This window comes from Chanodichthys erythropterus, chromosome 22, assembly GCF_024489055.1.
Source record: "Chanodichthys erythropterus isolate Z2021 chromosome 22, ASM2448905v1, whole genome shotgun sequence".
Taxonomy (NCBI): Eukaryota; Metazoa; Chordata; class Actinopteri; order Cypriniformes; family Xenocyprididae; genus Chanodichthys; species Chanodichthys erythropterus.
The window spans coordinates 33,991,013-34,007,702 of NC_090242.1; the positions used below are offsets into that span (position 1 = coordinate 33,991,013).

Consider the following 16,690-nt stretch of genomic DNA (forward strand, 5'->3'; position numbering starts at 1 on the left):
AACAAAACAATAACAATGTGAAAAGTATAAAGAAATAGAATAAGTCATAATATTGCTTTAAACACTGGGAGTTCTGCACTAAGCGAGGACAAGAGAGGCATTTAACCTGTGGGAAGAAGAAGAAGCTTCTCCTACATTTACATTTATGCATTTGGCAGACGCTTTTATCCAAAGCGACTTACATTGCATTATACTATACATTTGTATCTGAGTATGTGCAATCCCTGGGATCGAACCCATGACCTTGGCATTGCTAGTGCCATGCTCTAACCACTGAGCTACAGGAAAGCTGTAAAGCTCCTGTGCCTAGATGTTCTGACTCGCTGGCCAGGTGTTTTGATGTATCTCACATAAGAGCAAAAATCAGCTAGTTTACATATCCCTTGCAGAATCTAATCTTCAAAATGAAAAGTGGAGAGTTTAACTGCTCAGGACAAACAAGTATATAAGAATAACTATCACAAAACATAAAAACAGTCACTGATAATCCAGGTATTGACACAGTATTAAGAATCAATGTGAACTTTAGAATTGGGTCGTTTGTGTAAATTCAGTAATGAGTTAATTGTTTCTAAATGACTGAGAAAAACACCTGAATAATTGAGAGTGATTATAAGTGTGATGATCATCTGCTAAATGATCAACAGCGACCACAATTAACACCTTCAGTCAGTGAAGCCACTCTCACAGCCGTTCATGAGAGTTTTAATGCTGGGGAATATTCCCATCTTCCCACAGGAGAAGAAGCAAGAAGGAGGAATTACTCAAGGAGAAACTACTGACATACTATTGTAAAGATGGAGTTTAAACAAGAACCTTGCAGAATAAAAGATGAAGATACAGAGGAACAAACAGGTTGGTGTCTATTCTTGATTCTTCATTAATTACTGCTGAACATTAAGACTACAAACCCTCATTTACAAAATTATAGGAGCAGTAAAATAACATTAACTATAGGAACAGATATGAAAATACAAGATGAGTTTGAGAAAATATATTTCTAGTTACACAGATCTTGTATTATAGATGCATTTCTTGTGTTCTCATATGTTATAGTTTCTTGTTTTAAGTTGAGTTGAGGGAAAATGCATCTGCGGTCATAAAGTAGTTGCCAAGATTTATGACATATTAAAATGACAAAGTACTTTTAGGACCTGAAAAATAAAATACCTGAGCATGGTTGCTTTCTGTTATTAAAGTATGGATTACTTTTATTTCAGTCTTGAATTGTCTAACGTAATATGTTTGTTTTAGACCTGATGGAACAAAGTGAAGAAAAACTCCATCAGTTTCAGAAACCTCAACAAAACACTCAAAGTGGAGAGAAATGTTCTCACACCTGCTCTCAGTGTGGAAAGAGACTTGCATCTAAATCAGGCTTAAAGAAACACATGAGGATCCACAATGAAGAGAAACCCTTCACATGCCATCAGTGTGGAAAGAGCTTCACATGGGCAAAAAGTCTCCAAATCCATCTGCTGTTTCACTCAGGAGAAAGATCATTTGGCTGTGATCAGTGTGACAAGAAATTTATTTTGGAAGCAACTCTGAAAAGACACATGAAAAGTCATGCAGGTGTGAAGCCTCACGTGTGTTCTGTTTGTGGAAAGAGTTTTTCAATACTGGAGACTTTAAAACAGCATGAGCTGATTCATACTGGTGTGAAAACTCATGTGTGCATTGATTGTGGGAAGAGTTTCGCTCGGTCAGGACACTTGAAAGGTCATGAGATAGTTCATACTGGAAAGAAACCGTACAAGTGCTCAAACTGTGGAAAGTGTTTTGCTCGGTCAGGACACCTGAAAGGTCATGAAAGAGTTCATACTGGAGAGAAACCGCACCAGTGCTCTTCGTGTGGGAAGAGTTTCAGCCAATCATCTAATCTACGGACTCATAAGAAAAAGTATTGTCCAAAGTGAGCAAAGTTAACATTCAGATCTATCAATTTCTAGTAAATAAGCTTCAGATTTGGCAAAAGCTGGAATTTCAACAGAATGATTTCATTTATGAGTCTCATTTGCAGTGTTGGGCATGTTACTTTAAAAAAGTAATTATAGTTACTAGTTACTTCTCACATTGTCCTTTCAGATCTATCACTTTCAAGTATATAAGTTTCAGATTTGGCAAAATCTGGAACTTCAACAGAAGTATTTAATTTAAGAGTCTCATTTGCTAAAATTAGTAGTGAAGTTTGACAAATGCCAAAGTAACAGTTCAGAAAACTTGTGTGTTGCTGTAAATACTACAGATTATGAGGGGATTTTTTTATTTTGAAGAAAATCACATTAATTTCTCCATGAAATCATCATCCATTTCATGAAAAATCATTATCATGTTTTTTTTTTTTTTGGTCAAGCTGTTTAGAGGTTGAGAACATGTTTGAAGAGACTTTCTTGCATTGAAATCGCACAGAAACTTATATGAAAAGGAACAAAACTTATGTGACTAATTCAATGAATGAATTTATCTGAAATCAAGGCATTAAATATTTTAACATGTATCAAGTGTGTAATAATATATTTTTACATGAAAGAGAAGATGAAATGCATGTGACAATGCTGCAGAGAAAATAGTGGTTTTACAGCTGCTATCAAGTGTAAAGAGATGAACTAACTTTTACTTTACATGGATTTTGGTCAATGATAAGATAAACGAGAAATCTTGCTAAACAACTTAATGAATTATCTGTTTACATTGATTCATCTCTTGAAGCAGATTGTGTAGTTTCATCATCAGAATATATCTGTGTTTCCATATGAAGTTAATGAAGTGAATATTAGCAGTACCACATATTTAATTTTAGATGGTGTAATTTGTCATAATCAGTCATTTGATTTAAACGGCTAGAATTTGTGTTGCCATCATTAGAAGAAACTGTATATTGACTGTCAGCAGAAAGTCGTGGCTTAGAAGGGATGAAGGGTGTATGGGTCAAAAAAACGTTTTTTTTGGAAAACACTTTGTCATCTTAATGAGACAATCAGGAAAGCGCCTTTTTCTTTATCCCACTGTGTACTCTTTGTATTAATATGCAATATGCATCCATTTACTGTAGTAACATTATAAGCTACTGCTGGTCTTTTACGTTAAATATAATGTATATTGTGTCTATGTACTTGAAACATTTGAATAGACTGATAAAGGGAGCTGTAAAGTATTTTTATTGAAGTAAAATGTCATTTTGACCATAATATTGTACCAAATCTAACTATATTAAATATTTAACCATAAATATTACAGTATAGAAAAATACTATATATACATTTATAGGTAAAATCAAACTCCCAGCTTCCTGTACCCATTGTGTGAAGGGCCCTTTGAAGTGGCCAGTTTTAAGGGATCATTTTGGTTTGGAACAACCCTTCAATATGAAGAAGAAGAAGAAGCTCCTGTGTCTAGATGTTCTGTCTCGCCGGCCAAGTGTTTTGATGTATCTCATGTAAGAGCAAAAGTCAGCTACAGTTGTGGTCATAAGTTTAAATATCTCTTGCAGAATCTGCACATCAATGTTAATAACTTAAAAAAGAGGAATCATAAATTGTCATTTTGTTTTTAGTATTTTTCTGAAGAACAGTAGGCAGTTTCACTGGTCAGGACAAACAAGAATATAATAATAACTATCACAAAACATAAAAACAGTCACTGATAATTCAGGTATAATCAATGTGAACTTTGGAATTGGGTCGTTTGTGTAAATTCAGTAATGAGTTAATCGTTTCTAAATGACTATTTTAGAAAAACACCTGAATAATTGAGAGTGATTGTAAGTGTGATGATCATCTGCTAAATTATCAACAGTGACGACAATTCACACCTTCAGTCAGTGAAGCCGTTCCCACAGCCATTCATGAGAGTTTAAATCCTGGGTAATATTCCCATCTTCCCACAGGAGAAGAAGAAGCAAGCAGGAGGAATAACTCCAGGAGAAACTACTGACTACTATTATTGTAAAGATGGAGATTAAAGAAGAACCCTGCAGAATAAAAGATGAAGATACAGAGGAACAAATTGGTTGGTGTCCATTATTGATTCTTCATTAATAACTACTGAACATTAAGACTACAAACCCTCATTTACAAAATCATAGGAGCAGTAACATTAACTATAGGAACAGATCTGACAATACAAGATGAGTTTGGGAAAATACATTTCTGGTCACACAGATGTTGTATTGTAGATGTATTTATTGTTTTTTCATATGTTATAGTTTCTTATTTTAAGATGAGTTGGGAAAATGGGAAAAATGCATCTGCGGTCATAAAGTAGTTGCCAAGATTTGATGACATATTATAATGACAAAGTACTTTTAGGACCTGATAAATAACCATAAATGAAATACCTGAGCGTGGTTGCTTTCTGCTATTAAACTACTTTTATCTCAGCCTTGAATGATCTAATGTAATATGTTCGTTTTAGACCTGATGGAACAAGGTAAAGTGGAGGAGAAACACCATCAGTTTCAGAAACCTCAACAAAACACGCAAAGAAGTGGAGAGAAATGTTCTTACACCTGCTCTCAGTGTGGAAAGAGACTTGCATCTAAATCAGGCTTAAAGAGACACATGAGGATCCACAATGAAGAGAAACCCTTCACATGCCATCAGTGTGGAAAGAGCTTCACATGGGCACAAAGTCTCCAAAAACATCTGATGATTCACTCAGGAGAAAGATCATTTGGCTGTGACCAGTGTGACAAGAAATTTATTTTGGAAGGGGACCTGAAAAGACACATGAAAATTCATGCAGATGTGAAGCCTCATGTGTGTTCTGTTTGTGGAAAGAGTTTTTCAATACTGGAGTATTTAAAAAAGCATGAGCTTATTCATACTGGTGTGAAAACTCATGTGTGCTTTGACTGTGGGAAGAGCTTTATTTCATCCGATGACTTAAAAAAACACCAGAGAGTTCATACCGGAGAGAAACCGTACAAGTGCTCACACTGTGGAAAGAGTTTCACTCAGTCAGGAGCCATGAAAGCTCATGAGAGAATTCATACTGGAGAGAAACCGTACAAGTGCTCACAATGTGGGAAAAGTTTCAGCCAATCATCTCATCTACAGACTCATAAGAAAAAGTATTGTTCAAAGCGAGCAAAGTTAACATTCTGGGGCCGTATTCACAAACATCTTAAGGCTAAAAGTAGCTCCTAACGTGCCGATTTAGGAGAAACTCTTAAAAATAATGGGCGTGTCAGTCCTAATTTTAGGAGTCCTAAATTTTTGCTTTAAGAGTATTTCCCAAAGCATTTTAGCACTAAAACTAGCTCCTAAATCACTAAGAGCAAATCAGAAACAGTCTTAATCCACCCAAAGACTCTATACACCATTGAGACAATAGTGATAGAGCCTTGGGTGCTGAACCTTTTCTTCATAAATGCAATACATTTTGATTTATAGATTTTAATCTGCGATGAGACGGCAAAAAAAAAAAAAAAAAACTTTAACAAATAAATAAATATTGTCTGATTACCTGTGGCAATGGTTTTCATGAGTTCACACTTAAAAATGATTGAATAGAGTAAAATATATATATATATATATAAAAAGCGTATTTGGCGTGCTGTCCAAGGAATTTAGCCCAAACCCAGAGTTCTCCTCGTATCCCCAGCCGAGAGTGAGGAGCGGGGTGGCAGAGGGATACAGAAAACTGTCAAAGTAACTATAGGCGAATCGGCTCTCGTCTGTATATTCCTCTCGAGCTGATTAGACAGACTGTTTGAATGTGTTCCTCCCAAACTTTGCTTATAAAACATAATTTGTCGCTTGAATTATGCATTCCCTTGAGATAAAAACATCCAAGAGGTGGACAATTAACTGTGTATAGCCTACTAGTTTAATTAGTGACACTTAGCCTACATTTTAAAACCTTTATGGCTGTAATGATGGATCAGTAGACAGTGGATCCATTTGCAGCTTTATTAAAAGGCAATGGTAACAGACAGGGGCAAGACAGTACCGTTAACAGGGACAGGCAAAGGTCGAGGCTGGCAGCAATGGAACAGAGTCGGGTCACAGGCAAGGGTCGAGACAGGCGGCAAACAATCACAGAATCAGAGAACAGGCAGTAATCAAGGCAGGCGGCGGTGGTTCAGCAGAGATAAACAGTCCAGGTGATAACAGAAGATCAATCCACAAAGAAACGCTCAGAAATGATCACTTACAGCAAATCAAGACTTCGCGATGGTGTGTGTGTGTGTGTGTCTTAAATAGTGAGAGTGTGAGTGTGATCGGATGCAGGTGCGGAAGTGATCAGTCCCAGGAATGCGGGCCTATGGGTAATGGAGTCCAGGTAGCTATGAGTCAATATTCGGGTGATGGCTCCCTCCGGTGGCCCGGAGGATGCACCGGGGGAGCTGTATTCGTAACAGAGCCCCCACCCTGCGAGCGGCTCCTGACGCGAGGAGGCAGACGCCGAGGTCTTCCACGAGGTCGCGGGGCCGGTCTCTCCGGATGCGTCCGATGGAATTCTTCCATGAGGTTGGGGTCCAGAATGTCGCTGGCATTGACCCAGGATCGCTCCTCTGGACCGTAGTCCACCAGGTACTGGAGCCTCGGACCCCGGCGTCGGGAATCGAGCAACTCTCGAACGTGATAGGCCTCCTCGCCCTCTATTATCAGTGGTGGGGGACGTGGACCCTCAGCTCCCTCCGGCTCCCCTCTCGGACCCCCGGAGGGTTTCAGTAACGAAACATGAAAAGTGGGAGAAATGCGATAATTAGTAGGCAGATCTAAACGGAAGGATACTGGAGTGATTTGTTTTAGAATTTGGAAAGGCCCGACATACCTGGGACTGAGCTTTCTGCAGGGTAGCCTCAGGCGGAGGTCTCGTGTGGACAACCACACCCACTGGCCCACGGTATACTGCGGATGGGGTCGTCGACGCCGGTTGGCCTGCGTTTCTTGTCTCCTGACTGCGCGCTGGAGATGATGATGAGCCAGGTCCCAGGTTTCCTCACTCCTCTGCATCCATGCATTGACCGCAGGTAATTCTGAGGGTTCGCCGGACCAGGGGAACAACGGTGGTTGGTAACCCAAGACACACTGGAACGGGGTAATGCCGGTTGAGGGTTTCCTTAGCGAATTTTGAGCATACTCTGCCCACATGAGATAACGGCTCCATTCTGTTTGTTGATGCTGGCAATAGGTTCGGAGGAAGCGAGTGAGTTCTTGGTTTAGGCGTTCCGTTTGTCCATTCGACTCAGGATGATAGCCTGACGTAAGGCTGATGTTGACATTCAAGTTCCTGAAGAAGGCGGCCCAGACCCTGGAAGTGAACTGAGGACCCCTGTCTGACACAATGTCATCAGGTAAACCATAAAGCCGGAACACATAGTTGCATAAGAGTTCAGCAGTCTCTAGGGCCGTGGGCAGTTTAGGGAGTGGAATTAAGCGACATGCTTTGGAGAAACGATCTACTACAGTGAGGATCGTGGTATTGCCCTGAGAGGTCGGTAGATCAGTGACAAAGTCTATGGAGATGTGGGACCAAGGGCGCTGAGGAACGGGAAGTGGCTGCAGTAACCCGGCAGGCGACTGGTGAGATGGCTTGGAGGTCTGACAGGCTGTACAGCGGTGGATGAACTGTGTGACGTCTCGTGGCAAGGACTCCCACCAGAAGCGATTCTGTAGTAAATCGAGGGTGGCAGTGATACCAGGGTGACCAGAACTGGGTGAGTCATGTACGTGATGGAGAACCCTTTCTCTCATGTGTGCAGGAACGTATGTGCGGTTGGGTGGACAGGTGGAAGGTGGAGGAGTCTGGTCGTTGGCCTGTGTTAATTCGGTCATGATATCCCATTGAACGGGTGCAAGAAGGAGTGACTCGGGAATGACGTGTTCTGCGGTTTTGGGTTGCTCAGTGTGCTCAGATTGGCGTGATAATGCATCTGCTTTGGTGTTCTTTGAACCGGGTCTGTATGTGACATTAAACTGGAACCGGGTGAAAAACATAGCCCAGCGGGCCTGTCGTGGATTCAGTCTCTTGGCTGTGCGGAGATATTCGAGATTCTTATGATCGGTGAGTACAGTGAATGAGTGTTGTGCCCCCTCCAACCAATGGCGCCATTCCTCGAGGGCGGCCTTCATGGCCAGTAACTCCCGGTCCCCTACATCGTAATTCCTTTCAGCCGCTGACAACTTACGGGAGTAGAAGGCGCAGGGATACATCTTTTCGGGATTGCCTTGGCGCTGGGACAGAACGGCGCCGATACCAGTGTTGGAGGCGTCTACCTCTACAATGAACGGCCGTTCAGGATCTGGATGGCGGAGAATGGGGGCTGTCGTGAAACGATTCTTGAGTTCTTGGAATGCTATGTCCGCTTCTTTGGACCACTGGAGACGAGAAGATGAGCGCTTGGTCATGGAGGTCAGGGGAGCGGCTACACAGCTGAAGTTTCGAATAAACCGCCTATAGAAGTTGGCAAAGCCCAGGAATCGCTGTAATTCCTTCAGCGTGTGTGGCTTGGGCCATTCCAGTACTGCCTTTACTTTACCGTCATCCATGGCGACCCCGTCTCTGCTGATGATATATCCGAGGAAGGCGGTGGAGGTTTGGTGGAATTCACATTTTTCGGCTTTGGCATATAATTGGTGTTCGATGAGTCTCTGCAGAACGGCTCTCACATGTTGAATGTGTTCGTCAAGGGAGTTTGAGTAGATTAGAATGTCATCAATGTAGACGATGACCCAGCGATTTAACATGTCTCTGAATACGTCGTTTATGTAGGATTGGAACACAGCTGGACTGTTGGAGAGGCCGAACGGCATGACGAGGGTTTCATAGTGACCGGAAGTTGTGGAGAAGGCTGTCTTCCATTCATCCCCTTCTCGAATACGAATGAGATTATAGGCGCACCGGAGATCTAACTTTGTGAAGTACTTGGCCTGTCTTAACTGTTCAAGGGCTGCTGGCACCAGAGGCAGGGGATAACGGAATTTCACGGTTATGTCATTTAAGCCACGATAATCAATACAGGGTCTTAAACCTCCGTCCTTCTTCTTGACAAAGAAAAATCCGGCAGATGCCGGTGAGGTGGATGGTCGGATGAACCCCTTGGCTAACTCTTCCTCAATGTAATTTTTCATGGCCATAGTTTCGGGTTGAGAGAGAGGGAAGATTCGACCCTTGGGAGGGGCTGTTCCGGGTAATAGTTCAATTGCACAGTCACTGGAGCGGTGCGGGGGAAGTTCGGTGGCTTTCTGTTTGCTGAAGGCTACTGCAAGATCGCCGTACACGGTGGGGATGTTCACTTTCTCAGGGACCTCGGCCTGCAATTTTATCGATTGGAGTGGTAGTGGTTTCACTGATCGCAGACAGTGGTTGAGGCAGCGGCTGTCCCACTGGAGTATTTCCCCCTCTCTCCATGATACGTGCGGGTTATGTGAGCGTAGCCAAGGCAGACCCAGGATGATGGGGTTATGTGGTGAGTGAATGACATAGAAACTGATTTGTTCTTGATGGAGGATGCCGATTTGGAGTTGAAGCTCAGATGTGATGTGGGCTACTTTTCCTCTTCCGATTGGCTTCCCATCTAACGCTTCCACTGTTAACACAGAATGGCAGTCAATTAATGAAATGTTGTGTTCTGAGATGAAGGTATCAGACATAAAGTTTCCAGCTGCCCCAGAGTCCAGAAGCGCGTGTGTGGAGATGATACGGTCATTAAGTGTGAGCTGAACAGGGATTTTGAAGCTGTTAGATGAGTAATTATGAGCTTGGATGGAACTCACCGCTTTGGAATTCGTAGACTCTGGACGACTCGGGCAGTTAGTTTTGATGTGGCCCGATTGCCCGCAGTAGAAGCAGAGGTGTAGTTGGCGTCTTCTTTCCCTCTCTTCAGGTTTGAGAGGCGTAAAACCGAGTTGCATGGGCTCAGAATTCGAGCTGTTGGAGGTGATTGCCCGGGTGGGCCGACGAGTGCGGAGTAAATTGTCGACATGGATGGCCAATTCGATGAATAAGTTCAATGAGCTGCCCTCGTCTCGACATGCCAGCTCCGCTTGTAACTCCATAGACAATCCGCGACGGAACAGCAGTTTCAGAGTGTCCTCTACCCAGTTCGTTTGCGCTGCCAGGGTGCGAAATTGCAAGGCGTATTCTGCCGCCGTGGTTTTACCTTGGGTCAGGGAGAGTAGCTGGTCGCCCGGGCTCAATCCGCCCACTGAGTGTTCGAATACCTCTCTGAATCGCTGCAGGAAGTCGGTAAACGAAAGGAACGCCGAACCATCGTCCCGCCAGACAGCGGTGGCCCACTCCAGAGCTTTACCAGTCAGTAGAGAGCAGACGAAAGAGATACGGCTGGTGTCCGTGGCATACAGAGAGGGTTGTTGGTTCACATATAGCGAACACTGCAGCAGAAAGCCCTTACATTTGCTTGGTGTGCCATCAAATTTCTCTGGGAGAGCCAGGCGTGGATTCACAGGTGGTGGATTGGCGGGCGTGGGGGCGACGGGAGCGGCAGGTGGTGGCGCGGAGACCTCGGTGGGATTGAGGCGTAGGCCCTGCAGCGTTTTCACCAGCTCCTCCGTGAGGGAAGTGAGGCGTGTGAGCTGGTGGTGGTGCATTGCTAATTGGCTGGCTTGAGCTGATAACTCTGTGGAGAGCTGGGCCAGAGCTGCTGGATCGCTGAGTGGCGAAGTCTTCTGTAATGATGGATCAGTAGACAGTGGATCCATTTGCAGCTTTATTAAAAGGCAATGGTAACAGACAGGGGCAAGACAGTACCGTTAACAGGGACAGGCAAAGGTCGAGGCTGGCAGCAATGGAACAGAGTCGGGTCACAGGCAAGGGTCGAGACAGGCGGCAAACAATCACAGAATCAGAGAACAGGCAGTAATCAAGGCAGGCGGCGGTGGTTCAGCAGAGATAAACAGTCCAGGTGATAACAGAAGATCAATCCACAAAGAAACGCTCAGAAATGATCACTTACAGCAAATCAAGACTTCGCGATGGTGTGTGTGTGTGTGTGTCTTAAATAGTGAGAGTGTGAGTGTGATCGGATGCAGGTGCGGAAGTGATCAGTCCCAGGAATGCGGGCCTATGGGTAATGGAGTCCAGGTAGCTATGAGTCAATATTCGGGTGATGGCTCCCTCCGGTGGCCCGGAGGATGCACCGGGGGAGCTGTATTCGTAACAATGGCGACAATATGGCAACATTTTATTTTGACTATGGCAACATTTTTATTAAAAAATTATTTGAATAATGCAACACTTTATTTTAATATGGAAACATGACACCTCATTCTACAATATTTCTGTGATTAAATCACTGACTCCTCCCCCATCAGCCAATCACTGTGTGTATACTCCATAGCAACGAGGTCAACCCCGCCCTTACTCTTAGCTTAAGACTTCAGTCTGTTCCTTAGTAAAAGTTTGTCTCAGCAGCTTTGTGAATAGGTTTTAAGAGAAAACTCTTAGCTAAGAACTTTTACTGCTATTTAGGAGAACTCTTAGTGATAAGTTAAAATGTTTTGTGAATACGGCCCCAGATCTATCTTTTTTAAGTAAATAAGCTTCAGATTTGGCAAAAGCTGGAATTTCAACAGAATGATTTCATTTAAGAGTCTCATTTGCAGTGTTGGGCACATTACTTTAAAAAAGTAATTAGTTATAGTTTCTAGTTTCTTCTCACAAATAGTAACTGAGTTAAATCATTATAAAAGTAACTAATTACCTGGGAATTTTTTTTTTTCAAATATGTCAAATACTTGGATGCCCCCAATATTAAATATGTTAAATGAGTGAAATGGACCCTAAACAGAAAAAAAAATATATATATAAAACAATGTGGGACAATGTGAGAGACACCTATCAAATTCAATATATTATTGTAAATGTTATCATTACTATACATGGAACAATAAAACACAATAGATGGTTTTAACTTGGATGGTAGAACTTTTAATATTTATTGCAAAGACCATAACTGGCCAAAAAATAAGTCTAAAAACAAATTACGCTTGATCCGACTCATGACGTGATCCGCTCTTTCACAACATGAAATTTCGCTGTACTGCACTACACATGGTAGAAGTTTTTATTTGTAGAAAGCTTTTCTTTTAAGAGAACTTAATTTTGTAAAAATTGTATCTTAATTTTAATCATTGTTTAATCAACCAATTGCCTGGATTTAATAAATAAGAAGCAAATATAGCAGACAATATAATCATGACATGGAGGCGCCGGCACGATCACTTGCACGTAAACTGGAGCGCATCTATGAACCGAAACTCAGTGTATAGGCTGCTTACCTCGCAGACATAAAAAAAAATATATCTACAAAAATCTTGAAATGTCTACTTTTAAACAAAATAATTCAAAAGGAAAAGAAATAGGCTACTCTCTGATTAAGTAATGCGAATGAATTGTGCAGTGCGTCCACATGCGGAGGTGATGAGAGTCAGTTATGTCAACTTCATCTTTGCAGCTGACACTGATTCAGAAAACTTTAGTTTATAAATAAACAATTAAAATGTATTCTTGCTGTTTTTGTCACATTCATAGTCATTACTTTTGCCGGTTCTTTATGGCAAGCTTTATGCGTGCGCTTGAGTGAGCTATTACGTGAATGCTCATCATTATGGTTTTTTCTCTCCAGTAGGCATATTTGAGAAATTAAATCTGATTAGTAAAAAACTTATTTCACGTATTTTGTGAAATAAGGTTTGAGCTTGCTCTCAGCTCGCATGCTCTGACACACACACCGTGTACATTATTATCAGTTTAAAATTGTATTTGTGTATGTCTAACCTGTACGTCTTTACAACAAAACACTTTGCAGGTCTATAGTCACACAACAATCATCATCATCACCAATCATCACCCACAACGACACACACCAGAGAAAAAACTTTGCAGGTCCTATGGCTGAGAGAGAGCTACCCGGATGAAAACCAATTCAGTGAGCTCAATTATAGTAACGCCACATTTTAATGTTTGACAAAAGCCAGAGTAACAGTTCAGAAAACTAGTGTGTTGCTATAAATGCTACAGATTATGAGGGGATTTTTTATTTTTATTTTGAAGAGAATCACATTAATGTGTCCATGCAATCATCGTCCACGTTTTTTTTTAGTCAAGCTGTTTAGAGGTTGAAAACATGTTTGAAGAGACTTTCGTGCATTGAACTCAGTCAAAAACATGTACATTTTGAGATAAAATAAAGTTTAAAAAAACAAAACTTATGCGACTAATTTAATGAATGAATTTATCAAGTGTGTAGTAGTATTTGTACATAAAAGAGAAGATGAAATGCATGTGGCAATGCTGCAGAGAAAATACAGCTGCTATCATGTGTAAAGAGATTAACTTTTACTTTACATGGATTTGGTCAATGGTAAGATAAACATGAAATCTTGCTAAACAACTTTTTTTAAACAAATTATCTTATTGCATTGATTCTTCTTTTGAAGCAGATTCTGTGTAATATGAAGTTAAAGGGTTAGTTCACCCCAAAATGAAAATTCTGTCATTTATTACTTACCCTCATGCCGTTCCACACCCGTAAGACTTTCGTTAATCTTCGGAACACAAATTAAGATATTTTAGTTGAAATCCGATGGCTCTGTGAGGCCTCCATAGGAAGCACCTCTCTCAAGATCCATTAATGTACTAAAAACATATTTAAATCAGTTCATGTGAGTACAGCGGTTCAATATTAATATTATAAAGAGACGAGAATATTTTTGGAGTGTCAAAAGTAACAAAATGAAGACTTATTTAGTGATGGCCGATTTCAAAACACTGCTTCAGGAAGCATCGGAGCGTTATGAATCAGTGTATCGAATCTGCTGTTCGGAGCGCTAAAGTCACGTGATTTCAGCCGTTGGCAGTTTGACACGCGATCTGAATCATGATTCGACACACTGATTCATTTGTGCTCCGATGCTTCATGAAGCAGTGTTTTGAAATCGGCCGTCACTAAGTAAGTTGTTATTTTGTTTTTTTGGCGCTCACAAAATATTCTCGTCGCTTTATAATATTAATATTGAACCACTGTACTCACATGAACCGATTTAAATATGTTTTTAGTATCTTTATGGATCTTGAGAGAGGAAATGTCATTGCTCCCTATGGAGGCCTCACGGAGCCATCGGATTTCAACAAAAATATCTTAATTTGTGTTCCGAAGATTAACGAAGGTCTAACGGGTGTGGAACGGCATGAGGGTAAGTAATAAATGACAGAATTTTCATGTCTGGGTGAACTAACCCTTTAATGAAGTGAACATTTGCAGTACCACATGTTTGATTCTAGATAGCAATACAATAAATGATTTTTTTATGCATATGCTCAGCATTATTGTAAAAAGTCAAAAGCTAATAGCCAAATGTACAGCCAGTAACAATTGCAATTCATTTTAGACTCTGTGTACAATACAGTTAAATGAAGCTACAGTTAAATCCATGTTTATGAGGATGGGTAAAAAGGGATGGTGGGGGAGGGTGTGAAACCATGATGAAGATTACAGAGTGATGAAGGTGTGAAATCAGTCTTATTATACATGGTCAGTAGAACAATTGAATGTAAATGGAGCAAATTATGAGAGAATTGTTGCTTATTTTAGTGCTATAATGTTGTAATGTGGTATAATAAAGGAACTCAGACTTAATTCTCTTCTCACTCCAGCACAGTAGATGGCAGACTGTAGTTAGTTCACAACCCGACAGTAATCCTACAACAGATGAAGACGAATGGTGCTCCCTCAGACACAACAAAGAAAACATCTTGGTGAAATCTTCAGCTGGAGTCTATAGCGTGAGTTAGTTTATATTTTGTAACAATTCATACTTATTTATATCTGATGTGTGCAATAGCCTAGAGAGGGGTGGAGATTAATGGAAAAAAACGGAGCATTTTTTATACTCCGAATCAACTGAACCAACTGCTTTGCGAAATGATTCACTCTTTAGAAGCGCTCGAAACGCCGCACGCTGGCGACACCTGCTGGTTAGAACGGTGTAAATGCAACGAGAACAGCCCGGACATGTGTAATAATGACACTGTTAACAAACCAATCGCAAATGTTTTCATGAAAGTGTAATCTATCTATATCATTAAATATTAAGTATATGTAGCTAGAATTTGTGTTCCCATTGCTAGAAGAAACTGTCTATTATTGTCTGTCAGGCGAAAGTGTAAACAAGGCTTAGGCTAGGCTAGTATGCTCAAAATGTTAAATGTGCTCTACGTAAGTTTTGGACTGTACTAAAGCATAAAAATACCATAATATGCTTGCAGATATTTATTAAACATGCCGAGTTTACATATTCGTTTCTCTGAAAACCATTGGTACAGCCAGTTATTTTACTTGGTTGCTTTCTGCTAATAAACAGGGATTACTTTTATTTCAGTCTTGAAAATTGTCTAATGTAATATGTTCGTTTTAGACCTTATGGAACAAGGTAAAGTGGAGGAGAAACTCCATCAGTTTCAGAAACCTCAACAAAACACTCAAAGAAGAGGAGAGAAATGTTCTCACACCTGCTCTCAGTGTGGAAACAGATTCACATCTAAATCAAGCTTGAAGAGACACATGAGGATCCACAATGAAGATAAACCCTTCACGTGCCATCAGTGTGGAAAGAGCTTCACATGGGCAGAAAGTCTCAAAAAACATCTGATGATTCACTCAGGAGAAAGATCATTTGGCTGTGATCAGTGTGACAAGACATTTATTGTGGAAGAGCACCTGAAAAGACACATGAAAATTCATACTGATGTGAAGCCTCATGTGTGTTCTGATTGTGGAAAGAGTTTTTTACTATTGGAACAATTAAAAAAGCATGAGCGCATTCATACTGGTGTGAAACCTTATGTGTGCTTTGACTGCGGGAGAAGCTTCACTACATCCAGTGACTTAAAATCACACCAGAGAGTTCATACTGGAGAGAAACCGTACAAGTGCTCACACTGTGGAAAGAGTTTTGCTCAGGTAGGAGCCTTGAAAGGTCATGTGAGAATTCATACTGGAGAGAAACCGTACCAGTGCTCACAATGTGGACAGAGTTTCTCTGTGTCAGGAACCTTGAAAAAGCATGAGAGAATTCATACTGGAGAGAAGCCGCACCAGTGTTCACAATGTGGACAGAGTTTTGCTCAGTCAGGAACCTTGAAAAAGCACGAGAGAGTTCATACTGGAGAGAAGCCGTACCAGTGTTCTTTATGTGGGAAGAGTTTCAGCCAATCATCTCATCTAAGGACTCATGAGAAAAAGCAATGTCCAAATGTGTCTAAGTGAGCAAAGTTCACATTCAGATCCGTCACTTACAAGTAAATAATTTGATATTCAGATTTGGCAAAAGCTGGAATTTCAACAGTGTGACTTAATTTAAGAGTGTCATCTGCTAAAATTAGCAGTGAAGTTTGATCGTTTGACGAAGGACAAAGTAACAGTTCAGAGTGTGTTGCTGTAAAATTTTATAATTTACAAAGGGAAATGTTTTATGTTTTAAATTAATAACATTATTTGTGCATATTGTCTCAGATTTTCAGTCACTTTTGCTCATTTTCATGGACTTTTATTCTATTCATTACTTTCCCTTATCTAGTTTCCTGCCACTTATGGGTTGTCATGGTTACTGATATGATTCATTCTGTCATTCTGTTAAGCTGTTTATGACAAAGTCCAAGGGCAGCTCATGGAGGTGGGGGTCAGGACCTACCCCATCTACCCCAAAAAAAAAAAATT

General features: G+C 40.9%; 2 protein-coding genes across 2 annotated transcripts; both read left to right on the forward strand.

Annotated features, from left to right (window-relative positions):
• The first annotated feature begins 797 nt into the window (after positions 1 to 797).
• On the forward strand, positions 798 to 1,919 carry LOC137012307 (zinc finger protein 679-like). Its single transcript, XM_067375431.1, has 2 exons — positions 798 to 855; positions 1,255 to 1,919. The coding sequence occupies exons 1-2, from the start codon at positions 798 to 800 to the stop codon at positions 1,917 to 1,919; spliced, it is 723 nt and encodes a 240-aa protein (XP_067231532.1).
• A 2,034-nt stretch (positions 1,920 to 3,953) lies between these two features.
• On the forward strand, positions 3,954 to 16,313 carry LOC137012308 (zinc finger protein 665-like). Its single transcript, XM_067375432.1, has 6 exons — positions 3,954 to 4,011; positions 4,417 to 5,074; positions 6,237 to 6,427; positions 9,839 to 10,533; positions 14,629 to 14,761; positions 15,390 to 16,313. The coding sequence occupies exons 1-6, from the start codon at positions 3,954 to 3,956 to the stop codon at positions 16,238 to 16,240; spliced, it is 2,586 nt and encodes an 861-aa protein (XP_067231533.1). The 3' UTR covers positions 16,241 to 16,313.
• The last annotated feature ends 377 nt before the right edge of the window (positions 16,314 to 16,690 follow it).

Bases quoted from the DNA above. Each gene is read 5' to 3' on its own strand.
- LOC137012307 (XM_067375431.1), top strand. From the start codon at position 798: ATGGAGTTTAAACAAGAACCTTGCAGAATAAAAGATGAAGATACAGAG. The intron at 856-1,254 runs GTTGGTGTCTAT...TGTTTGTTTTAG, and splicing joins AGATACAGAGGAACAAACAG to ACCTGATGGAACAAAGTGAA.
- LOC137012308 (XM_067375432.1), top strand. From the start codon at position 3,954: ATGGAGATTAAAGAAGAACCCTGCAGAATAAAAGATGAAGATACAGAG. The intron at 6,428-9,838 runs GTCGCGGGGCCG...CCCTCTCTTCAG, and splicing joins ACGCCGAGGTCTTCCACGAG to GTTTGAGAGGCGTAAAACCG. The intron at 14,762-15,389 runs GTTAGTTTATAT...TGTTCGTTTTAG, and splicing joins AGCTGGAGTCTATAGCGTGA to ACCTTATGGAACAAGGTAAA.